The sequence below is a fragment of the Elaeis guineensis genome, chromosome 2 (genome assembly GCF_000442705.2).
Source record: "Elaeis guineensis isolate ETL-2024a chromosome 2, EG11, whole genome shotgun sequence".
In the NCBI taxonomy this organism is placed as follows: domain Eukaryota; kingdom Viridiplantae; phylum Streptophyta; class Magnoliopsida; order Arecales; family Arecaceae; genus Elaeis; species Elaeis guineensis.
In genome coordinates this window covers 96,875,840-96,901,484 of record NC_025994.2, presented here as the reverse complement: position 1 = coordinate 96,901,484, position 25,645 = coordinate 96,875,840, and the positions used below count along the sequence as shown (strand labels likewise).

At 36.2% G+C, this 25,645-nt stretch overlaps 1 protein-coding gene across 10 annotated transcripts in view; it reads left to right on the top strand.

The window, feature by feature from the left end:
* LOC105052040 (tyrosyl-DNA phosphodiesterase 1) overlaps positions 1–23,731 on the top strand; it is a 43,750-nt gene extending 20,019 nt beyond the window's left edge. For 3 of the 10 annotated variants that reach the window (XM_073252298.1, XM_073252299.1, XM_010932734.4), the window contains 7 exons: positions 1,138–1,241; positions 6,213–6,266; positions 6,406–6,496; positions 22,174–22,254; positions 22,364–22,514; positions 22,628–22,834; positions 22,953–23,731. In XM_073252298.1, coding sequence (XP_073108399.1) covers positions 1,138–1,241; positions 6,213–6,266; positions 6,406–6,496; positions 22,174–22,254; positions 22,364–22,514; positions 22,628–22,725 — 579 coding nt within the window. In that variant the 3' untranslated portion in view covers positions 22,726–22,834; positions 22,953–23,731. Of the gene's footprint in view, positions 1–1,137; positions 1,242–6,212; positions 6,267–6,405; positions 6,497–18,046; positions 18,125–19,233; positions 19,295–19,321; positions 19,407–20,310; positions 20,573–22,173; positions 22,255–22,363; positions 22,515–22,627; positions 22,835–22,952 lie in introns of those variants that run through there. The other 7 variants (XM_010932747.4, XM_010932741.4, XM_073252300.1 and 4 more) reach the window with 7 other exon arrangements.
* The last annotated feature ends 1,914 nt before the right edge of the window (positions 23,732–25,645 follow it).

Here is a 25,645-nt window from a genome sequence, read left to right as displayed (position 1 = left end):
TCTGATCACTTATTCTTCATTATGTTTGGTGGTGGGGCTTAAGGGGTCATTACTTGGTGCAGTGGTTAAGGGCTTTGGCTGACAAGCACAATGGCATGGGTGCAAGTCCTGGGACAGCTACTTTTTGTGCAAAAAATTTTGCTTCTCCCAGGATCCCAAATTGTTGGGATCATAACTAGGTGATGTTTTTTTCTTTTTAATGTTTGGTGATGGACTTCTTATTCCAGTTACTGTAGAGCTGGTCTAACTCAGTCTGCTGATTAGTTGGATAGGTGAAATAATTACAAAAACCTGGTTGATAGCAACAAATTCTGCTCTTGCCCTTCCTCTTGGACAGGAAATGGAATCTGTGTAAGTTTGGTTTGTTGAATATGATTGAACATGGATTTAATTGCATGACTATGCTATGCTTGGTTCTAATCTAGTGATTTTGTATTTCGGTTCATGAACTACATCTTGAAGGCCCTGGTTGTGGTACACATGTTGCATAAGTGAATTTAATATAAAATTATTCTTGGACTTCATGCTTAAATGTATGACTGATATCAGACATACATAATATGCCCACACCTACATCCCTAATGACTGTTATAGTCTAAGAGCTGCTTTATGGTTGCTATATCTTCCTGCATATGTGGTGTCAGAGTATGCATCGATAAGATGTGGGATTCAGCTGCATATATCATGATTTGTGGATTTAACCCTGATATCATGGTCAGTGAGGACCAGGCTTATGGAAATATGGCAATTTTGCTACTTTATATAGTATGGAATTTGTCTCTGTTATGTTGCATATGGGTGCCAGGGCTAATGCTTGCATATGGGGAAAAAATTACATGTATATGTTGATGCTCTGCTTTTGGAACTCATATGTCACGCTGGATGTTAATTAGACATTTATATTTTATTTAGCTTATTTTTAAAGATCATGATTGATAAACTCCTAATTTGCATAATATATAAATTTATCATTGTATTAGTACTCCAGTCCTATTCTATTCATAGTTAACATGAGGTTAGAACTTTCTAACTTCTGCTGCGTAAAATACTTAATCTTACTGGGTTGTTCCATGGCTTGTCCATCTTGCTCACTTGCTTTGATCCCTAATTTTTTTAATATGTTGCATAATGTTTCAGGGTTATGCAGCTGGTAATGCAATTCCAAGCCCACAACAAAATGTAGAAAAGGACTTTCTGAAAAAATATTGGGCTAGATGGAAGGCAAACCACGTAGGCCGGTGGTATACCCTTTATTCATTAAAGATTTGACGAAATTATTGGATTATAATTTTGAAATATGCATATCTGCATTTGTTAATTGTTGTTGCCGCCGTTTGCTCAACTATTTTGTTTTGCTATTATATAATTTCATCCTAGTTTATGCAACTTTGATCACACTGACAAGTTTTTTCCTCAACGTTTCATTATGGTAGGATGGTGCACCTTCAGAACGAGTTATTTGTACAATTTCACATAGCTTGATCAATATTCTGTATCATATGACAAAATGAGGCAGAGTGATTTTCCTAAAATCTAGGGGACCATCACATCTGTTCAAACAAATACACAGAAGGCCATTGTTTAGTTTGTAACAGGTCATAATGGCAAAGCTTCCCCATTTTGTAAGGTGTTAACGGTTCTGACTAGTCAACTTGAAATCATGAAAAATAATGTCGATAAAGGCAATTTTTTTTTACCAGTAGAGAAAGACAATTAAGATTTGTTCAAGCTTAGGCTAACTGCTAGTGGAGGAGCAGATTGCCTCCTAGTCAGACTGCTGTAGATTTGAGGAAGATGGCTCAGCAAATTGTCAAGTAAATCTTTGAGCCCTTTAAAGTGAGGTTTTGATATCTGGCGGGCATGGTTCTAAATTGAATTTAGTTCTGGTTGAAGTACTGCCTAGTTTGGAAGGGAAGAAGAAATTGCATTTGCCACTTAGAGCAATTTAATGCTAGTTGACAAAGCAAGATGGGATTTCTAATGTGGAGAAGGTTTGTGCTTGCCAGAAAGCTTTTATACGAGACAAGTTTCAAAGTTCTTATTGATCATTAGCTTCACTAGGAAGACACAGTATTTGACAAATGCTGGCCTTTAGCGTTTGTTTATTTCATGATGTGCAAAAATAGCATAGAAACAAATCCTTTTGGTAATTTAATTTTATGGTGAATTAACATCACTTTGAGCAAAATCTATGGTGTCATTGAACTTCCATGAGTCCTGGAGATTCTGATTTCAGTAGAGTCATATTTTTCCATTGTTTGCGTTGAAGTTGATGCTAAGTTCCTTCTTGCTTATATCATGCAGGTGTATGTCTGAAAACTCTGAGGAATAGGGAGATTTAGTTGATTTAAGAACACTTGTTAAACTTGAAGAAAAGTTTTGGCTACCTTGATAATAAATTTTCAATGTTATATTTCTCGTTTCAAATGAATGAGGATAACAGACTAATACTAGTTTGTGGGTATTAAAAGAAAGAAAAGCTGATTTGATGCGGATTAGTGAAATTCGGAATGCAGTTTTGTTATTCATGCAATTATCAGAAAAGATAGAGGGTTCATAGAAAGATAATGGAGGAGGCTACAGTCAATTATGATCAGTTCAGTGTTTTGACAATGCCCTGGCAAATGGAGGGGCAAATGAGATTCTGAGTTCTAGAAAGTTTTGGATCTCAAGGAATGGGAAACTTAAGGTTGTGTGATGGTCAAGGTTGGAAATGCCAACTGTATCATCATGTGCTGCATGCTATACCTCTCCATATTGCATGCCATATCAACATGGGTGTATCATCTATCACAGTGAACCATGAGTATATGGGAGCATGCCATTCCTTGCAGATCCTGGTACATGACCAGTATGCCTTCTATATGCTTAGGTTTCAAAATTTTGGTGTTGATAACATATGTTCGGTAAGGAAGTTGAGATGGTTCTGTTATCAACGACTTTAGCTAACAAGTTGGAGTTCTCAAGCTATGTTGATTAGATAAAGCTAGGCAAGGTGTAATTTCTAGCAATGTCATAATAAAACCTAGGAGGACCTGAAGTGAGGGTAGGTAGAGAATCCGTCTTATATTAAATGAGTTCATGTCATGATAAATAGGAGTTTCATATAACTATAAAAAGTAAAAACAATAACACAATATAATTATATGGAGCCTGGCATGGCAGGAATTGAATTGTAGTGCATACCGTTCCTAATTATAAGCTTAACTAGATCTTTGACGGTTTAGAGGGGCATTTTTCTCTTGGTCATTGATGAAGTTAATCACTTTGAACATTAGGAGTTTGAGCAGCTTTATGAAGCTGAGAAGTGCTACAGGTTGACTATCTATATTATGTTTTAATGTGCTTGGTCTTCTGGAGCATGAGATTAATACCACATCCTGAATACTTCTGGAACATGAGATTAATAGCCAAACCTGAATACTTCTGGAGCATGAGATTAATACCAAAACCTGAAAAGTGATAACTGATGATCAGCCTCTAGAGAGGTATTTTAGTGAGTTGGCAAATATGAGTTTTACTTATTTGGGCAGTGTGTGCTATTGGTGATCATGAGCAGATTGACATTAGACTGATGCTATGCAGCATTGACAATGTTGTGAACCTGGCCATGGTGTTTTTGAGCTCTTATCATGAAACCTTGGCCCATGGTGGCCTAATGTGACATTTGGATCAATAGCAGGCACCCTGTTGGGCCCAAATCCACCATGGGATTAACTATATGGCTGAGACAAAGCAGGGACTTTAGGCCTAAATCAGGCTGGGCTTGTTTTTGTTAATTTGGGGTTAGGGTATGGCTTTCTTAGGAGTTAAGGCCAGTTTGAATTTCGTCTATATGCACGGGGTGGTTTGACGACTCTAGGAATTGAGTTCTAGCTGAAAAAAGTGAGAAGGAGAGGAAGGCAAAGAGGCAAGGGATGAGAAGATGGAGAAGAGGAAATAGACAAGGAAGAAGAAAGATACTAATGCTGCACCACCACTGGTGCTGACTCTGCCTTCTGCTAAGTTGTATCGTGCTGTTCTTTTCTTTTATTCTATTGTCTTCTCTCACTCTTTTCCCTATTCTTTATCAATACTGTTTACCTTCTCCCCTGCTGGCTAAATGCAGAGAGGAGAGATACAACAAAGCTCTAGTTGCACCATGAATGGCATTGCCTCGCGCCTTGCAACAGTCCCCCCCCCCCCTCCTCTTCTGTTTCCCCACCTTTTCTCTGCTTTTACCCTCCATGCTCACTTTGGTCTTGGTGGTTGAAGGAGGATTGTTATTTCTGCTGCAAACAGCCCACCACCATTCTCCCAGTGGCTGAAGGAATGAGAAAAGAAAGAAGAGAAATAAGGGAGAAAGACAGGAGGAATAAAAAGAATGTTCAGGGCTCAACATATCATGGTCAAGTAAAATATACTTCTCAGGTTCAAGTTGCTTGCCATGGTGCCCACAACCCCTCAGCTACCATTTCCCCATCGAATGTGTTTTAATACATTGAACATCCAGTAACTGATTTATGAATGTGATGCAAATTAATGCTTGGAAGCTATCACTTGGGAGCAAGATCCATGTCCAAAGCAATTAATATTTAGCAATAAAGTTTATCCATGATAAAATCCATATTAAGGTAGCTTTCCATTGCGCTAAACACTTTCCAAATAAAGTTTAGTTTGAAAAATACTTGGAAATGCCTGAGGTCTGATGGATAGAAAAAGAAAATCTGGTATTACTAGCAATCATGCTAGCACTTTGAGTTGGCAGACATGGACTTGATTAGTGGGCAGAGTTTGGGGGACAAGGAATGTCATTATACACCGTAAAAGGGGAAAGAAAACCCTGCAAAAAATTCTCATTGACCTACATAAAAAAGTTCAAGCGAATTTTTAGGGGGTAGGAAAACTTGTCCTTCCATTATTCATGGTTAGATAACGTTGAATCTGGTCTGTTTTAATGTCTGAACATTGATGTAGAGGGTGATAGAAGCATCATTACTGGGAGACTATGAATCAGTAAGTGTTGAAGATGATTTGTTACAAGCCTTGCTAAAAAGTTTATGGCAGAAAATGGAAATACTTCCATTAGTCAGTGGCTGAAATGTTAGGAGTTTTAAGTTGCCACTTCTGGTCCAAGCATAGGCATTGGAAGCCGACTCTATGACAAAAGTCCCTCAAGGAGTCTTAGGATTCAAGGAATTTTTTTAACTACTTAGGGATCTTCAATAGCCTTATTTTGATGACTACTTAATACAAAAATAGTTGGGCAATGTCATTTCCAATGGGTATTTATGTGTTCAGTTTTGGTGAGTTGGCGACATAAAACAGTGAAATTTATTAAAAGTGATCCTATTTACTGTACTAAATTTGTTAGCTTTTCAAAAATGGTTCTTGTAAAGGTGTTCTCGTATCATTCATATGGAGTGCCATGTGTTGGATGGGTTGAAATGATTGTATCTGTGTTTGGTTGTGGAGCAAGTCAGATTAGAATAAATGGGTTAGCTTACTCCTAATCCACTTTACTCCAGAATAAACTGCTCCATCACACATGGTGGAGTGGTTTATTCCAGGTTAAGTGCAAATAGTAGCCCTATTTTTTCTTCAAAATAAACTTTGCCTCCAAAAAAAGTAGGCTTTATTTCTAGAATTTGGTGGGTTAAAGTGGAATAATTGAGAAAATGACTTTATTCCCCTCCATTCCACCTTATTCTGCAAGCAAAGGCAGATTTGATGTAACATGTTAAACCAATAAATGACCAAAAGAATGTACATGTATACCTAATGGACTAATATGCAATGAAACTATACGACTTGCAAATGCTTTACATTTGCTCCTTACACTGAATAATTCATAACACTACAACCACTTGTATTCTTGTTCCAAGTTCAAGGATAAATTATAATCCCATTATCATCATCCATTAAAATTTTGTTGATTGGTAAATTTGAATCAGATGCATAGCCTTAATTCTGTTGAAAATACCGCTCAGTTTAGCTCAGATATTTGTTGATGGTGTAGTCAGGAAGTAACAAAGTTAAGTAAGAGCAAATAATGTTTTTGGTAAGATCATTAATTTCTTAATGTTGTTTGGTTAATTCTTCCATAAAGGGTTTTAGTCTTGATTAGTATAGTTTGCTGCTCTATCTGAACAAATCACACATTTTTTCTTTATCCTCATTATGTAATTGAAATTACTGATATCATGCTGATGATCATTTGTCTTTTGTTACAGTCGTGCAATGCCTCATATAAAATCTTACACTCGTTATAATGGTCAGAATCTTGCGTAAGGCTTCATCTCTCATCATTTAGTTTGTGTATAGCGGATATGTTTTTAATTTAAGTTCTTTTAATCATGTTCTGTTGAGATAGTTGTTTGTTGTTTCAAGTATTTCAGTGTGATCATTATTGTTTCCTCTCAACAGATGGTTTCTGCTTACTTCAGCAAATCTAAGCAAAGCTGCTTGGGGTGCATTACAGAAGAACAATTCCCAACTAATGATACGTTCTTATGAGGTAAGCTTTTAGCTTTAGGTACTGTTTGAGTTTCTTTTAGATATTTGTGTCATTTGGGTCCTGCAGTATCTGCTGAAACTTCATTAGTTCATCATTTCAATATCATTAGCATTGAGCATCAAGGAAAGCATTTCAAAACCAGTAAAACAGTACTTCAATGTTCTTATATGTCTTATATATAGGTAAACTATACTTCGTCACACCGGAATGTAGTTAGCTGCATGAATGCTTTATTGTTCTAGTTCGTACTTCTAGTTTGGCATTTCTTATCCTATTCTGCCTTTTAAATCTTTATGCTTGAATATTTGAATAGAAATTTAGTCAACAAAAATCTTTCATTTGGAAGTTACGTAATTCTTGGCTTAGAAATTAAATGTCTTCTTCTTCTATTAGAGTCATGTTTTTGTGAACATTTGCTGCAGGTTGTCTTAAATTTCTGGATGAAGATACATATATTAATTCTTCAGATTTTATTTCAAGTTGAAATAAAACCTCTTTTTCTTTTTTCTGCTTGTCTTAGAGATTTGTAAATAAATTTTGTGTGTTGTATTCGGGTTGATTATTGGACTAAGAGTCCAGCTGAATCTAAGAGGGGAGGTCTAGGTGGATCGGTGTTTTCCTCTAATATTTGGTTCATGGTCAAAGAGAAGATTTAACTGCTCCATTAATTGGTTTTAAATGTAGTTAAGATTTAAAAATTAGATAACTATAATTAAGAATTAGCTTCTGATAAGAGTCTGGATAGGATCCACTCAAGTGCATTTTGCCGCAAATGCTTCATAGTGGAAATCAATGATAGACCTTTCAAAATAAAAGTCAACAGCGTTGAATATGATCTGTGGTGCATAAAACACGTAAAGACAAAAGATCACACAATTTCGAGGTATTTTTACCTAGTACCAGATCGATGAAAAATAGACAAATTTAATGGTATAATGCCATGTCTTCATTTGATCTATAGTCTAGAAGCATCCAAATTATTTGATATTTGGTCTGTGCATATATTTTGATGTTTTTATATCAACATCAATGGCTAATATTTACAAAACATAGTGTATAATATGCTTTAACCCATTAGAAATATTGCTACCGTTTATTTTGTGCTCGCTTGATGCATAGGCAAGATACCTCGAACATAAATGACTTTAGCATTTGGGCATTTTATGCACCATAGTTCATGATCAATCATGTCGATTTTCATTTGAGAGGTGCATCATCGATTTCCACTAGGAAGCATTTGGGTAAATGCAGTTGAGTGCATCCTTGCCCAAGTCCTAATAATGTGATACATTCTCATTTTAGTTGAAAAATGTTTCTACGAAAAACATATGGTATTGTGCATTTATAGTTTGTTAGAATGTTTTATCAGTGGCTTGGGGTGCACACAGGTATGGTCAGGTCAGTTTGGAGATAAACCTAAAACTAAACTGATTTAAATTAGTTTCCTAAAATCAAAACCGAAGCCGAACTATCTACAAAAGCCAATTGAAACTAACCAGGGAAATTTGATTCAGCTTAGTTCAGTTTATCCGGTTGATGTTCAATGGTTTAAGTTAAATAGGTGATCGCTGTCATAGGCGGTCAAGAATAAAAAACCAACTCAAATTGTATAGATAGGGTGAGTCAGGATCGTTTTCACAGGGATTTAGGGCGATTGTTTTTTCTTTTTGAAGAAGAAATAAAAGAGAATTGATGGTAGAAAGATTAAAAAGAAATAAAATAGCAAGAATTAAATTGTAAGTATAAAATTAATTTGTGAAAGAAAACAAGTCAGAGAGATAATTCAGAAATTCCGAATCCACCATGCAAATTAGATTTTTTTTTTTTTTTTATGTTGCAATATTAATTCTTGTGATTAGGGCATTAGTATAGCTTATCTCTAAGGGGTACGGACTGTATCAATAGATCATGACTCATCCTATTAGAGTATAAACTATCTAAATTTAATTACAAGGTATAAGGTTTAATCTAACATACCACGATCTATCCCTCCTAGGCACGTACCGTATCCAGGGATCACGGCACGTCTGTAGAGGGTATAGGCCGTATAGGCTGGATCAATACCTCAGAAAAATAAAAAGATTTGAAATAAAAGCACAATTTTATTACATGAAAATTAAATACAAGAAAGAAAATAAAAATCCGTTTACAAGCTTCATCATATTCCTAGGTTGAAGGGATTTAGCCACGCATCAAGATCTTTAGCTCCATATTCTCCCTTTTTTCAAGATCCAAAAATAAAAAAATTCTGTTCTGCTTCCGCTCCTCTGCTCTCTTTGCTTCCGCTATTGTTCGCTTGATGCTTCTCTTCTCTATCTCCCTTTTTTTCTTGTTTCTGTGGACCCTTTTTTATAGGCTTTAGCGTCTCCGAGTTATAGGCGTATCTGGACTCTTGATTCCTCACGGAGTCCTTATTTGTTTCGGTTTAAAAATCTTAGCCGCTGTTTCTTGTCTGATACACCCGATGCCACTAGCTTCCAGTGCTTCACGCGGGTCCTGCTAATTTGAATTCCTGTGAGCCACGTCCAAGCTTTTGAATCCAAACCTTCCTCCTTTTTTAAATCATTTGAAGCTTGCTTTAAATGCCCTGTGGACCCTCCTGTTTGCATGCTACGTGAGAACACTGTTGAGCTCCTGTTGGCCCACTTAAGAACTTATATGGGCTGCATGCTTTGGGTTGGCTTTTAGATGGTTTTGGGCCTATCTTTGGATCACCATTTGGATCCATTAGTCCATTTTGCATTCAATTTGTTTTCAATTTTCTTCTTTTTAACTTGCAAATCAGACTTTTGTATTGGTGAGTGTTTTTCCTGCAAAATACAAACAAAAAACATCAATTCTTAAGGAATAAAAGTTAATTAGTATATATTTTGATGCTTTTATTGGGATATTTAATGTACTTATCACATCCTCCAACTTGAGCTTTGCTCGTCCTCAAGTAAAGAAAGGATTTAGTACTAAGTACCATTTAGCTTAGAGTTTCAAGTTTCACTAGACAATTTTAAAAAGAAAAAAAAATCATGGATGTTCAGTAGAGCATGAGTGACGTATGTCATTGGGATATTAGTACTAATCAATAGAAGTTAAGCCAAGAACATTAAATTTTTTCAGAATTTTTTCTAAATTACCCATCTTTATCTCTAAATCATCTACTTTCATATGGGTAAGTGTAGTATTACTTCCATCCTTCATTTATTGATTTTTTTTATTTTTTTTATTTCTTTAATGTTGTACCGCTATTGAGTGTCTTAACCCCTTATGTTTTCTGTCTGACCCATATAGTGAGTTTTCAGCTAATGACTCCCAAATCAGTTGACTTTAGGGCACTAAGTATAAAATATCCCTTGGACTTGCTCAAATCAAATAGGCTATGAGTTAAGACTAACTTTACAATAAAGTTTCATTGTCCTTCATATTTTTTGACGCGAAACTCAATGCTTGCTTAGGCAAAGAGGCCCGATTACTCAGCATAAAGTTTTTGCAATTTTTTTTTTATGAAGAAATGTATAGTTATCCTACACAAGTCCATAGGAAGTAAACTCTTCTTTGACGTTGGTAGGCAAAAAATCAGAAATATTCAAGAAAAAAAAAATTGTTTCTATTCTAAACTTAACTATTCATTGAATTTTCTTAATACTTGATCCCTCGATATCTCACAAACTCTTTAATCTGTACATCAATTTTTTTCAAAATAAATTTGCTTGGTTTCACTCAAATCTGTAATCTAATCAGGTACCTAAATGTTAAATACCAATTTATTCAAGGACTTTAATTAATTTTTTTTTAATTACCCTTACCCTCCAACTCAATTTTCATTGTTCTCAATGGAGTAAGAAAAAATAAAATAGAGACAGATAAATAAAATAAATAGAGATACCATCTGGACTATAAGTATACTCGTTCATTGACAGGTGCTTCTACATAAAGCGGTCCATTATTCCTAAAAAAAATGAAGATCACTAAAATAAAGGGTTAAAAAAATTTGGAATGCCTTCCAAAAAGTGCTTAGTTTCAAATCTTCAGTCGGACTAAATTCGTAATACAGAATCAGTCAGAATAAATAGGCTCATGGAGAATCATGGTCTCTTCCTCAATTTCAGTAGGCAACTTCAAGAATGATTTCAATCGTTGTCCATTTACTTTAAAAGTAGCATCATTGTTTGAGTTTTTTATCTTTACAGCCCCATGAGAGAACTTCTTTTACTATATAGGGTCCTGTCCATCTGGATCTAAATTTTTCAGGAAATAAGTGTAGCCTAGAGTTATACAAAAAAAATTTTTGACCAGATGAAAATGATTTTCTAAGGATTGCTCGATCATGAAATACCTTAGTTCGTTCTTTGTATATCTTAGTATTTTCGTATGCCTCATTCATGATTTTCTCAAGTTCATCAATTTGCAGCTTCCTATGTTGTCCAGCCTCGTCTAGATCCATGTTCAACTTTTTGATGGCCCATATGGCCTTATGTTCAAGTTCAACTGGCAAGTGACATGCTTTACCAAAAACAAACCTATAAGGAGACATTCTTAAGTTGGTTTTGAAGGCAGTGTGATATGCCCAAAGAGCATCCACTAGCTTCAATGACCAATCCTTTCTATTGGTGCTCACAGTCTTCTCTAGAATTTGTTTGATTTGATGATTTGAAACTTTGACTTGTCCACTAGTTTGAGGGTGATAGGATGTGGCCAATTTATGGGTAATGTTGTATTCTTTCATTAGGATTTCAAATGATCGATTACAAAAATGTGTTCCATGATCACTTATAATGGCTCTAAGGATTTCAAAACGAGAGAGGATGTTTTTTTTAGAAATTTGATGACAATTTTGTTATTATTCGATCTACATGGTAGAGTCTCTATCCATTTAGATACGTAATCGATAGCCACTAAGATATATTCATTCCTGAAAGAGTTTGGAAGTGGTTCTATGAAATCGATACCCCACACATCAAAAATCTCACAAACTAAGATCGGATTTAATGGCATCATGTCTCTTTTTGTGATCCGTCCTAGTTGTTGATAACTAATATAGCTTTTACAGTATTCATTTGCGTTCTTAAACAAATTGGGTCAATATAATTCACATTAGAGAACTTTTGCGGCAGTTTTCTTGGATCTAAAGTAGCCACCGCAGACTTGGTCATGACAAAAGGATAAGATACTTTTGATCTCATGATCCGGAAGACATCTTCTAATGATTTGGTTAGGGCATTGTTTAAACAGATATGGATCATCTCAAATAAAATACTTGGGCAAAGAATTTGTGTTTGTCCTGAGTGGTTCAGTAAGAGAGAATCCTACCAATGGTCAAGTAATTGACAATATTAGCGTATCATGGTTCTTTGGTCACAGACATGAGTTGTTCATCAGGAAAAGACTCTTCTATTGATGGTTCGTTAGAGGGTGCATCAATCAATCGGGACAGATGATCAGCCATTACATTTTCGGTTCCTTTCTTATCCCTGATTTTTAGGTCAAATTCTTGAAGAAGTAAAATCCATCAGATCAAACGTGCTTTTGCATCTTTTTTTGTCAAGAGATGTCTAATGGCTGAGTGATCAGTGTATATAATGACATGTGATCCAACTAAATAAGATCTAAATTTTTCGAGAGTAAAGACGATAGTCAAGAACTTTTTTTCAGTAGTTGAGTAGTTAAGCTGTGCATCATTAAGGGTCCTACTAGTATAGTAAATGACTCGTGGCAGCTTATCAATTTTTTATCCTAAAATGGCTCTGATGGCGTGATCAGATGCATCACACATGAGTTTGAAGGATTGAGTCCAATCGAGTGGGTGAATGATGGGTGCAGATGTCAATCCTTTTTAAGATGGTCAAAAGAATCGTGGCACTCAGCAGTAAAATCGAATTTGACGTCTTTGGTAAGAAGATTGATCAGTGGTCGAGCTATTTTGCTAAAATTTTTGATGAACCTCCTATAGAAGCCAGCATGTCCTAAGAATGAGCGAATTTTTTTTACTGATTTGGGTGGTGAAAGATTTGCAATCAGGTCTCCTTTGGTTTTATCTACTTCAATTCCCTTTTTTGAGATAACATGACCAAGTACTATGCCTTCTTTGATCATGAATTGGCATTTTTTACAATTAAGTACTAAGTGTTTCTCCTTGCACCTTTCCAAGACTAGTCTTAGATGATGTAGGCACTCGGAGAAGGTGGAGCCAAAAATAAAAAAATCATCCATGAATATTTTTAGAAATTTTTCGATCATGTCAGAAAAGATGCTGACCATGCACCTTTGGAAAGTAGATGGAGCATTATATAAACCAAAGGGCATACGTCTATAGGCAAAAGTTCCAAATGGATAGGTAAATGTGGTCTTTTCTTGGTCCTTTGGTGCTGTAGAAATCTAGTTATAGTCGGAATATCTATCAAGAAAATAATAGAACTCATGTCCGACTAATCTTTCCAATATCTGGTCAATGAATGGTAGAAAAAATGATCCTTTCTTGTGGCCGCATTCAATTTTCTGTAATCAATACAGACTATCCAGTTTGGATCCTAGTCGGTACTAATTCATTTACTTCGTTTTGAACCACTGTTATCTCTGATTTTTCAGGTACTATTTTAATTGGGCTAATCCATGAATTATCTGAAATGGGGTAGATGATTCCATTGTCTAGTAACTTGAGAATCTCTTTCTTCACTACCTCCTTCATAGCTGGGTTAAGTCTCCTTTGGGGGTTGGCTTGACTTCCTCTCCTAAATGAATTTGATGTTGGATAATTGAAGGGCTGATCTCTTTGATGCCAGCTATGGTCCAGCTTATGGCTTTCTTATTCTTTCTGAGGATAGCTAAAAGTGTCTCTTCTTGGGTTTGATTTAGGTCTGATGCGATGATTACGGGTAGGATTTCTGATGGACCTAGATACGCATATTTGAGGTGCTCAGGGAGTATTTTGAGTTCTAATTTCAGTGCTTCCTCAATCGATGGCTTGTGTATTGGTTCATTAATCCTTACAGGTGGTTGCCATTATGGATGAACTCTCTGATTACTACATGAAAAAATTTCATAAGCTATTTCAGATTTTTGGTCTGATCAGATATTACAATCAAAATCTTCTTCCCCTAGGTCAGTGGTATCATAGATCTCATCCTAGATCAAGTTTACGTCCACGAGTTGGTCCCTTTTGTTTTCAAGATTGAAAATATTAAGATCAATGGTCATGTTTCCAAATGAGAGCTTCATGAGTCCATTGCGGCAATTGATTAGGGCGTTGGTGGTTGCTAAGAATAGTCTTCCTAAAATTAGTGGGATGTGATCTTTTGGATTAGACACTGGTTCAGTCTCAAGGATCACAAAATCTATAGGGTAAATGAAATTGCCAACTTTGATTAACACATCCTCCACAACTTCTTTGGAGGTCTTTACTGATCGATCTGCTAATTACAATGTGATTTCTGTGGACTTTAATTCTCCTATCTCCAATTTTTCATAAATCGAATAAGATAAGATGTTCACATTAGCCCCTAAGTCTAATAAGGCCCTATCAATGATGGTTTCCCCAATGACACAAGAGATTGTAGGAGATCCTGAATCTTTATACTTGACAGGCATGTGGCTCGACAGGAATGAGCTCACACTGACCGCCAAGAAGGTTTTTTTGGGAACGTTGGTGGTCTTCTTCTTTGTGCATAGGTCTTTGAGAAATTTGACGTATGTGGGAACTTGTTGGATCATGTCTAGTAGAGGGATATTTACTTTCATTTGTTTAAACATCTCTAAGATTTGATTTATATGGGTCGAGTGTCTGTTGGACCCAAGTCTGTTTGAAAAATGAGCTACAAGATTGGTGAGGGATGTCTCAACTTGCTTAAACCTTGAGGTAGATTCTGCAAGTGGCTTGGGTGGTTCGTTAATCTCTGTTGACTCCTTAGGCTTATCTGGCTTCTTAGATTTGGTCTGATCGATCACTTGCTCATGAGGTTGTTTAAACAATGGGTCATCTTGGTCTTCAACTGTACTGACATGGTTGTCTATTTATTTTTCAGACCTTAAGGTGTGAATTGCATTTAATTGATTGATCTGGGCTGCTTGTTGTGATCTTTGATTGTTCTGGATTCTAGGATTAGCCTCGAATTGACTCGGTAGTTTATCTTTTTTTCTTTCACTCGCAGTCGTAGTTAATTGACCTAACTGCATCTCTAAACGGGCAATAGTCTGGGTGTTGGAAGTTAAAAGCTGGCTCGTGGTCTGCATGAAGTTGTTTAGTGTAGTGTTGGTGTTAGCAGTCGATTTTACTAGGATTTTTAGACTCTTTTCTAGCGAGTTAAGTCTTTGATCATTACTAAAACTAGGAGGGTTAATTGATGATTGAATGGATATGGGGTTGGGCTGAGTGAAGGCAGGTCTACTTGAGTTTGACCCTTGTAACCAAAAAAAATTGGAGTGGTTCCTCCATCCTGGATTGTATGTTGGTGCGTAGGGGTCATTTGTGGCAGTCAGATACATGAGGGTTGGGCTGATCTAACAGGATAGAAAAGGTCTTTAAGGACCCGAGGTTCATGTTCGGATTCACCCATTGTGGACTTAAGGTCTACTGGACTAGATGCTAAGTTTGGATCTATTCTCACTAATCGATTAGATATCCTTGTCCAAGAAGAAATTTGGGATTTTTCAGTTATTTTTGTAATTTTTTTTATAAAGAGAAGAGGGAAGAGAGATAGATGAGAAAAGAATTCTAAAGATGAGAGCTTAAGGAGTTCTAAATCTAAAGACGATAGAGAAGTGTTTTAATTAGGGTTAATGTTTGTAGGTTAGTAATCAAGTTATGCGGTCAATCCTTGTTAAGGATAACTTTAGATCTAAACAACTTCTAATTGTCAAGGTTGTCTTTGAGCACTCCAAGTAAAAGACTAGCCACTCAACTGGCCAAGTAAATGTAAGGTTGGTGGGCGTCTCTCCGTTGCTTTTCTTAGACACCAACTGAGTTGGTCAGGTAAGCGAACGGAACCAATTAAATAACCATCTTTCTTTAGGACGTAGTTTCTGAACCACTTTCCTAGACATCAGTCAAACTAACCCTAACCTGGTCCAACTCTTAGGATCTTTTGTCCTATTGAGCTCGAGTGTCCTTAGGGGCCAACGTCTAATTGATTTTAGGTTAAGGTTTAGGTCAATGCAATATGTAGGATGGTGGTTTGTGAGCCAAGGAAGGGTGATGAAATCTTCACCTTATCTTGTTTAGGGTTTGTGCTCTTAAGATGTTTTATGAAATTATGTAATGCAAGAAGAAAAGATGGTCAGATTTGGTAATTAGCCAAGAGTAAATTGATTTGTTTCACTTTTTAGGTTTTGTGATTAAGTATCTAATTTTCTAATTAGATTATGAGGTGTCAATGTAGAGATTTTTTTTTAAAGAAAGTAAGTTTGACTAAGTAACTAAACAAGTTAGAAAGCAAATAAAAAGAAACTAAAAATAAAACTAAAGAAAGTTTTTTTTTAAAATAAAAAAATAATCGTGCCTAAATTCCGACAACGGTGCCAAAATTTGATCGCTGTTGTAGGTGGTCAAGAATAAAAAACCAACTCAAACTATATAAATAGGGTGAGTCGGGATTGTTTCCACAGGAATTTAGGGCGATTGTTTTTTTCTTTTTGAAGAAGAAATAAAAGAGAATTGAGGGTAGAAAGATTAAAAAGAAATAAAATAGCAAGAATTAAATTGCAAGTGTAAAATTAATTTGTGAAAGAAAACAAGTCAGAGAGATAATTCAGGAATTTCGAATCCACCATGCAAATTAGATTTATTTTCTTCTTTTTTTTTATATTGCAATATTAATTCTTGTGATTAGGGCATTAGTATAGCTTATCTCTAAGGGGTACGGACTGTATCAATAGATCATGGTTCGTCCTATTAGAGTATAAATTATCTAAATTTAATTACAAGATATAAGATTTAATCTAACATATTACGATCTATCTCTTCTAAGCATGTACGATATCCAGGGATCACGGCACGTCTGTAGAGGGTATAGGCCGTGTAGGCTGGATCAGTACCTCAGAAAAATAAAAAAATTTGAAATAAAAGTATAATTTTATTGCATGAAAATTAAATACAAGAAAAAAATAAAAATCCGTTTACAGGCTTCATCATATTCCTGGTTTGAAGGGATTTAGCCACGCATTTAGATCTCTAGCTCCATATTTTCCTTTTTTCAAGATCCAAAATAAAAAAATTCTGTTCTGCTTTCGCTCCTGTGCTTTCTTTGCTTTCGCTGCTGTTCGCTCGATGCTTTTCTCTTCTCTGTCTCCCTTTTTTTTTTTTGTTTCTGCGGACCCTTTTTTATAGGCTTCAGCATCTCCGAGTTACAGGTGTATCCGGACTCTTGATTCCTCACGGAGTCCTTATTTGTTTCGGTTTAAAAATCTTAGCCGTTGTTTCTTGTCTGATACGCCCAATGCCACTAGCTTCCAGTGCTTCATGTGGGTCCCGCTAATTTGAATTTTTGTGAGCCACGTCCAAGCTTTTGAATCCAAGCCTTCCTCTTTTTTTAAATCATTTGAAGCTTGCTTTAAATGCCCTGCGGACCCTCCTGTTTGCATGCTACGTGAGAACACTGTTGAGCTCCTCTTGGCCCACTTAAGAACTTCTATTGGCTGCATGCTTTGGGCTGGCTTTTAGATGGTTTTGGGCCTATCTTTGGATCCCCATTCGAAGTCCAGTAGTCCATTTTGAATTCAATTTGTTTCCAATTTTCTTCTTTTTAACCTGCAAATTGGACTCTTGTATTGGTGAGTGTTTTTCCTGCAAAACACAAATAAAAAACATCAATTCTTAAGGAATAAAAATTAATTAGTATATATTTTGATGCTTTTATTGAGATATTTAATGTACTTATCAATAGGCTAGGCAAAGTCTAAACATATAAATTTTATATTATATAGGGTTGATGTTTAATGGACTGGGCTAAATGGATTGGGCTAAGTCTAAACATAAAAATTTTATTATATAAGAAAAAATATTAAAAAAAAATAAAAATTGAAATATATATGCACACATACATATGGGTCGGGTTGGTTTGATATGCGTGCGTACGTACGTAGGGGTGGGCCCAGTCGGATCAGTTTAAATCGATTTTCTGAAAACCCAAATAGAAACTAAATCGATTTTTTTCAGTTCAGGCCTTTCTCAAATCGACACCAAACTGAATTGAGAAAAAAAACTGATATAAACCAAACCAAAAGGACCGGTTTGAGTCGGGTTCACAGCTTGGCTGATTTTTTCACACCTCTGTCAGTGGCAAATAGACAATGATTACCAGAGCTTTTTGGCTAATTTTTTTGGGTCCTTGAAACTAGGACTTGTTTTGGTGGTTTGGCCAAAAACTAAATCATGGGGCCAAAAATTATGTGAATGTGTTTCGTCATTCCTTCGTTTCTTTAAAACTCAAAAAGCATTTTCTCATCAACATTACCATTAGGATATTTACATTGTCATTAGACAAAAAATTATGTTTAAACTTTGCCAATTATCTCCTGAATATCTTTTTGAGGGACACTTTATATTTAGTGGAAAACTCCATTTTTTAGGTTTCCTTGGACGGTAGGATATGACATGACGATGTTGGATATTTCACTTGGATGCCTTCTGCTAAAATTAGCCAGAAAGTGCGTACACTTGGTCACCCTTTTTTTGAAGTGTTATTCAAGGCTTTCTTAGTTTCAAGTGTTTTACGCACTAATTGAAGTGTTGTCAGGTTTACAATATAAAGTTATCATGGTTATTTAACAAGTAATTTCATACATTTTAAGTGATGTTAAATGTGCTGGTGAATTTTAGATTACTGACAACGTCATGGTTGGTCCACTGTCTTAGACAACATTTCTTTCGTCTCCCTTTTAGTATTCCTTTTGTATAAGTATCAAAAAAATGGTGTATGTCTATGTAACCATGCATGCATGCATGTATGTGTGTATGTTCATTTTTGTATGCACCAGGTCCATGTGTCTAGATTTTTAGGGACTGTCATGTCTGACGTGTGAATACACTTAAAACACTTGGCTCAGGTAACATTGGTTGTTGTAAAATTGTTTAGTAAGTGGTCTCGCTTGTGTAGGGGTTTATTGGTCTAATAGTTGGGGTTAAAGTGGATTGGACAACATCTATGCATCAGTTTTTGTATCCAATTGTATCTAGATATGGATACAATACTTGTCTTCCTAATGAAAGATATGGATGTCTGGCTGATATCCCTATACATTAAAAGAAAATGGATATAGATATGGATAGATAACTATCTGATCCGCGTTGGAATATTTGATTTTTTTTTTTTTTGCTATGCTATTAATCTCATATAGCTCTCATTAACTTTAAAGGTAAATGAGTGACAAAATCCACATGTCTTTAGTTCAATTTATCTTCCATATACTGACATCTTTAATTTGGTGGGTCATAAAATTTACATATCAGATGTCTATATTTTTATATCCATATTGTTAATATCCAATTTCTTTTTGTATCCATTTTTTTAAAAAAATATGGTTATAAGTTTTAGCATCTGATTAGTATCTGTATCTGTATTTGCCAAACAAAAATGGATATAGATGCGGATATATTGATAAACCAATCTGTATTTGGTCTGTTTTTAGCCCCAGGCAGTGTAAGTCTATAAGCTGTTATTAAATTTAATCCCTGCTGACTGCAAATTTTATATCTGGTCCTAGATTTAGATGGCCATTTTACCTTTGTTCCTTGGTTTGTCCGTGTGACAAAACAGGTATAGCTTCGTGTATACAGAAATAGGCCTGTGTGCAGAACCCAACTCTGACTACGTACAGGTACTAAATATAAATTACTGTGTGCAGGATCAGTTATCAAATAGCAGTCAAACAAAGACTGGGTGTTGAGCCTTCCATCTCATGTTCAATATCATCTCTTTATAAAAATGTGGTACAAATTTTTTTTGAGCTTTTAAATTAAAATCTTCATTAGAGTTTATGAGAAAAAGAAAAAAAAAGAATATATTCACTTTTCTACAAATAGGTTTCAAGTCAAAGGTTCTTGTTCATATGCATCATCTTTCCCATCTTTGTCTTGCACTGAACACCTGCTTCTGTTGCCATATCCACATTATTCTCCATGCGCAACTCCCTTTCACCATTACCTTCCTCTCGGCGATGCCTGCTCGACCATATCTTAGGTGCCCTCTCCAAGCTTCTCACCTCCAAGCCTAATGCACTTCTGGGTAGGGGGACAGAAGGCCAAATTTTTTGGCCAAGAGCTGTCGGGGTTAGTGCCAGGAAGCATGGACCCAGCGTCCACTAATAAATTATATACAGGGTATGGATGCACCCATGCAACAAAACTTGAAAATTAGGATCTGTATGGCTAGGATACCATTATATATATATGTGTATGTGTGTGCGCGCACGCATAAAAAGGATTTATAAAACATAATGGGCTATCAAAATAATATAGTCCATCTTGGATATATCGAACATCAACTTCCACTAATTCATCACCTATTAAATCCATAGATCACAATCCATATTCTATACTTTTGTATCAACATCACAAACTCCAAAGTCAACTATCTATCATTAAAAAATTAACTTTTATAGAAAAAAGAGAGAAAAAAACCTCCTCATTCTTGGAGGTTTCTCGAGAGTATCTGGAGTATAATTGGAAAACATCCATTTGATTTTGAAAAATAAGATACTTGACATAAGTATCAGGATTCAGGTATGTATCATAGGGGTATTGTACAAGTATTGGTATTCAATACGTATCTGATATAGACAAAGGCATGTGCTCTGAATTATCTGTCTTTCTTGGGATGGTGATGATGTTTAAGGTTGCAAGTTCTGATTCGGATTGTGATGGCACAAAAGGAAGAGGGAGGAGTGCACATTTGCTGATGGATTGGAGGAGAGAAGGGGAAGAGCTGATAGGGGCACTAGAGGAGGCTCTGTTGTTGGGGATTGCTGTTAGAGGAGAGGAGTGGAGGAGCTGGAGGTGAGAACAGAGGAGCAAACAAAGGTGTGCTGGAGGTAGGAGGAGTTGGGGCCATCAGAGGCAGGTCAGGGAGGTGTTCCATGGGATGGTAGAAAGCCATGGTGAGCTGCTCTGGTTCTTAGTGAGTGCATACACTTTGTCCCATTATCTGTAATGAAAAATCAAAGCATCTGGTTTTGTAGCAGATGAAGAGTGAGCTCTTAAAGGTTTCCAATCAACAATCTTTTGTAGTTATTAGATGTATGTGTCATCTAGATCACTTTGTTCTGATTGGAGTTCAGTGAGCAAACTAGAATATTAAGATTATTAGTTGCTTTAAGAAGATTTGCATGATTTTTTATGAAATTGACAAAGGAATTTTGCTACTACCTCTATTTTGGATATCTCTGAATCAGTAAAGGCTCCTGCAACTGATTGTCCTGCAGCAGAAAGGCCGATATGGTTCACTGTTTCAAAAGCAGAGTGGTTCTATATTTTTTCCAATTTATATGAATGGACGCACATATTGCTATTTTTGAGCCTACAAAGTCTTTATTTTTTTTGAAAAATAGAAAATTAGCATGACTAAAAAAAAAACTTGTTTTCAGGGCTATTTTATCTAAATAATATTAATTTTAAAAAAATAACGAAAATAATACTCTTTTCAAAATATTGTCCAAAACAAAGTCGCCCTATGATAGGACGACTTTATGTGTTGACTCACTACAATTTACACTATGTGGAAGGTGGAGTTAGCAACTAGTAAGTCGTCCTATTGTAAAGCGACTTATAGAGTCGTCCTATGATAGAGCGACTTTGTGTTTTTCCCAAGCGCAAGCCTCACGATCCAATCATCCCTGTCACGACCTAAACATAACTAGTAAGTTGCTCTACGATGGGGCGACTTATAGAGTCGCTCTATTTTAGGGGCGACTTACTAATTGCTAACTCCACCTTCCACATGGCGTGAATGGTGGTGAGTCAGCACATAAAATCGTCTTATCATTAGGATGACTTTGTTTCGGACAGTATTTTGATAAATATTTTGGAAAGAGTATTATTTTCATAATTTTTTTAAAATTAGTATTATTTAGATAAAATTGCCTGATTTCATACATCCAGGAAAAAATAGAAATAGAGTTCCTGTTTCATATTTTTCAATTTGAACAGGAAATGTGACAGCAATACCAAGCAAAGGCTATTTTTGACAAATACAAGGAAAACTATTCTTATTTTGAGAAAAAACATTGGGTTCATAGGATTCTTATTAAATAACATAATTATAATTCAAACTTTTATATAGTCTAATTTAGTAATTTTCTAATTTGTGCTATTTTTTGTATGTTTCATTTATTTTAAATAGTTTTATATTTTAATGCTTTAATAATTCCTACTGTTCTCCTAAAAAAAAAGCTTCATACACACAATGCACCCAAAGTTCTCGAACATATATTATAATTAATAAGTGTCATTTAAAGCAATTTCTGTAGTTTTTTATGTTGATATTATTTTGATGACCGTATATTTGTTTACTGGTTCTGTTGATACTACCAAAACTGTAAAATAAAAAGTATGTGGCATCTCCAAACCAAGACCTAAAACAAGTTTTTTTATCCTTGTCTGGTTAGATGTGCTTCCTCAAATTTGCTAGTAATGTATCAATTTATAGATTTCTTTACCATCTAATGCTGTATTAAAAATCATATTCGTCTCATCTTTCCAGTTGGGGGTTCTGTTCTTGCCATCCACTATTCAGGACCGTAGTTCTGAATTCTCATGCACAGAGAACCAGATCTTAAATCAGGTATTGCCAACATAGCTGGTGTGCCATGCTTCCAGCTTACTCCGGAAGTGTTGTCATGCTCTTTAGTTGACTCCCTGTGAACACCACCATTTTCTTGTTCATCATTCAGGGCGAACGCAAGTCATTTAGGAACACTGATGTGTGCAAGACGAAGCTGGTGACCCTCTGCTGGAAAGGAAATAATGGAATAGACTCGTCTTCAGAGGTGATCCGACTGCCCGTGCCATATCAGCTCCCACCCCAACCATACACCTCCGAAGGTTAGGCAATGACAAGCAGTGGCTAATCTGTCTGTGCTTTTAGTTTTACTTAACTATATTTCTGTTGTACAGGAAGGTAAATTTTCATTGTGTTTACTGTTGCTTCTATCCAGATATCCCCTGGTCCTGGAATAGGCAATATTTTAAGAAAGATGTATATGGTCAAGTTTGGCCACGTCATGTTCAACTGTATACAAATGAAGATGCTTGACCCCTGCAATTTTTTTCTGCTAAAGATCCACATTCATGATCGTAGTCTTGGTTCATGTGGAAATGACAAGCAGGTTTAGAAGCTATCCTTCTTGTGGTAAAATGCGCAGGTCATAAGTTGAATTGGTGTTATTTTTGACAATATATTATTGGAAGTCTCTGTTTACCTTATTTCCTTTTTATTAAATTCAGATGCTTATCTTTCCCTTGTTTTTTCGGTTACGCTAGGGAGGAATGATACCAAAGATTAACTTGCCTACCCCAATTCCAAGGAGTCAATCTTACTTCAGACATTGCGAGGATGAATGAGGAGCAAGCCATGGTAACAGTACTTCAGCTTCAGCCATTGAAGCAGTTATCAGCTAGTTGTAGTGTGACTGAGGATTTGCAGGTTGGGATGGCAAAGAAATATGTTTGCTCATCATACCATATTCATAGAACTGGGTGATGCAACAGGACATGTAACTAATGAGGCACAGGGCTACTACACTGTCCATTGTCAAGGTCAAAGATCAGTTATCATATGCATTCATTGATGTGAGGTTTCTTGACACATGGTGATGGTGCATAGATCTTCAGGGTCCCATATTGCTTATTGATATTTTTAAGGTTCTGTATAGCTGTCAGAGACTGTCAACGAAGAGTCGCACTGAAAAGTGGCTGCACAGTAAAATGCTCGTTTTTAGTTTGGTCAGTTCTTGTTCTCTCCCGAGAGCATGCTCTGCCTCAGGAGTCTTTGTTCTTCTGGCATTCTCCATCCAAATGTGTTGCCTTCAAAAGTTGGGTTAATACCGTGAATCATAGAGGCTGAGAAAGAGGTTCTTGGCATGCTTTGTACCCCTAAAGCTGCACCCTTTGGAGAAATGAGAGCTTAAGATCTGTTTTCTCCGTATCTGTTTAAGTTTTTGCCCGGCCATGGTTCAAACAAGATACAATTAGTATAAATTAAGATCTTTATCATGTTCAGAGAACATAAAGCTAATCTAATGATCTGAAGCTTACTATTACTTGTGGCCAGCTGGGATACTATTAGCCATGAAGGATTCTTCTTTCGGAAAAGAAAAAAAAAAAAGCTAATTTGGATTTTTATTGTCCATATCGATGCTCTTGTTGCGGTGGATGATTGACTCAGACATCAATAACTATGTTCTGGCAGAAATCTTTGCGAGTAATCTTTAAAAAGAAAATTTTATTAATTGAGAATATTCTTTCAGCTAGTTTGCAAAGGAAAAAAGGGCTTCCATTTTGAAAGATGACTGGGTTTCGTATTTTGGAGGTGCTGGTAAATTCTTAGATGAATAGTGTCATTGCCGTATTAGGACATTCGGGCTACAAACAATGGTGTTGAATTTCTTACAGATGGGACAACTGTCTCACATCCAATGTTTCCTAAGATTTGGAATCTGCTGGCTTCGGTTCATCAAAATACGTATCTGTCGTTTGAATATGAATAAATAAGAAAAGTTGTGGCTGTTAGTGATTTTAGAGAGATCACAATGACAAAGTGTAGATATTTTGCACGTACAAAACCAAATGTTGCAAGGAAATGAAAAAAATGGAGGTTTATTTTACATTAATAGAAAAAAGAAATGAGAATATATAGATAGTGGAGTTGTTTTTTTTTTTCAATAAGATGGATTATTCATATAATTCTTGTGTGAATGCATTCAGAAGTATTAGAAAACAAAATATCCCTAAGTAAGCTAGGGGTCCATCTCATGTTAGTCTAAAAGAATGGTTTTAAGTGCTCCGCAACAAAAACAATCATCCAATTGGCAGTTATGTTCGTCTTTCGAAAGTGCTCCGCAACAATAGTCAGAAGAGTCAATGTCTTGTTGACATCACCATGAATATACTTTTAACCAAGTCATAATCATGGTCGAGTGATCCTTAATAATCAGATAGTCGGCACAAAGGGTTCGATGTGCATAAGTGATCTTGATCCATTTAGTTTAAAGCTCTACGACAGGGATCGGGGGCCCAAAATGGTGACTGACCTCAACTACTACTAGTTTTGAAGCATAGTCACAAATCATAAAAGCAGCATCTCCACTCCTATCCTTGACACTACCATCTTGAGGAACATCGGAGGAGGGGGCTCTTAGGTGATGAAAAGCTGACAGATCATTGTATGAGCAGGATGTAAGTTTCAGATCTCTAAGGGTCTCAAGGTCGTATCAATCACCTCAGCTATCGAGGTCAGGGCTCTCTCTAAGACCAATCTTGTCAAACACTTCCTAGCGTCAAACATCAGGTGATTCCTAGATAGCTAGATCTGCTGGGCAATATGAGTTGCTCGGATGCCAACCCTTCTCAACGTTATCACCCTAGCACACCGTCTCAGCAAATCTAAAAACTCCTTAACTAAAGTACCTACCTAGGAGGTAAAGCTATGCATACTTGTCAAATGCCACACCTGCATAGCTCTCAAACACAAAAAGAGAACATGCTCAACGGTCTCATCCTCCCTATCATAAGTCAAGCAAACAGACTAGAGATTCATGTCTCTCTCCCTTAAGACAGACGAGGTTAGAAGTCAACTCCAGACGACTTTCTAGAGGAAGAGACTCACCCGCGGATGCACTCAAATTGTCCAAATCCACCCAATATCCAAATGCTTAGTAACCTCATTCCAGTATTGGTAATATAGATCAACTGTTATCATTCTTGGCAAGCAAGAAGATCTTCAGACTCTAACATCCTATATAATGTGAATCGGATTGCCAGAGACTGCACACGTTCTGTCAAGTGCTCCTCAAACAGCTAGGCCACTATCCCCAAATCCCAGCCTCTGCCATCTTGGACGAGAATGTCATAGACCCTCAGCGAGTCCCCAATCTCCGCACCGATAAAGGTGGGCCAACGACTCAATGGCACATTAGCAATCCATGGATCCAATAGAATGTTCATGGACCAGCCAT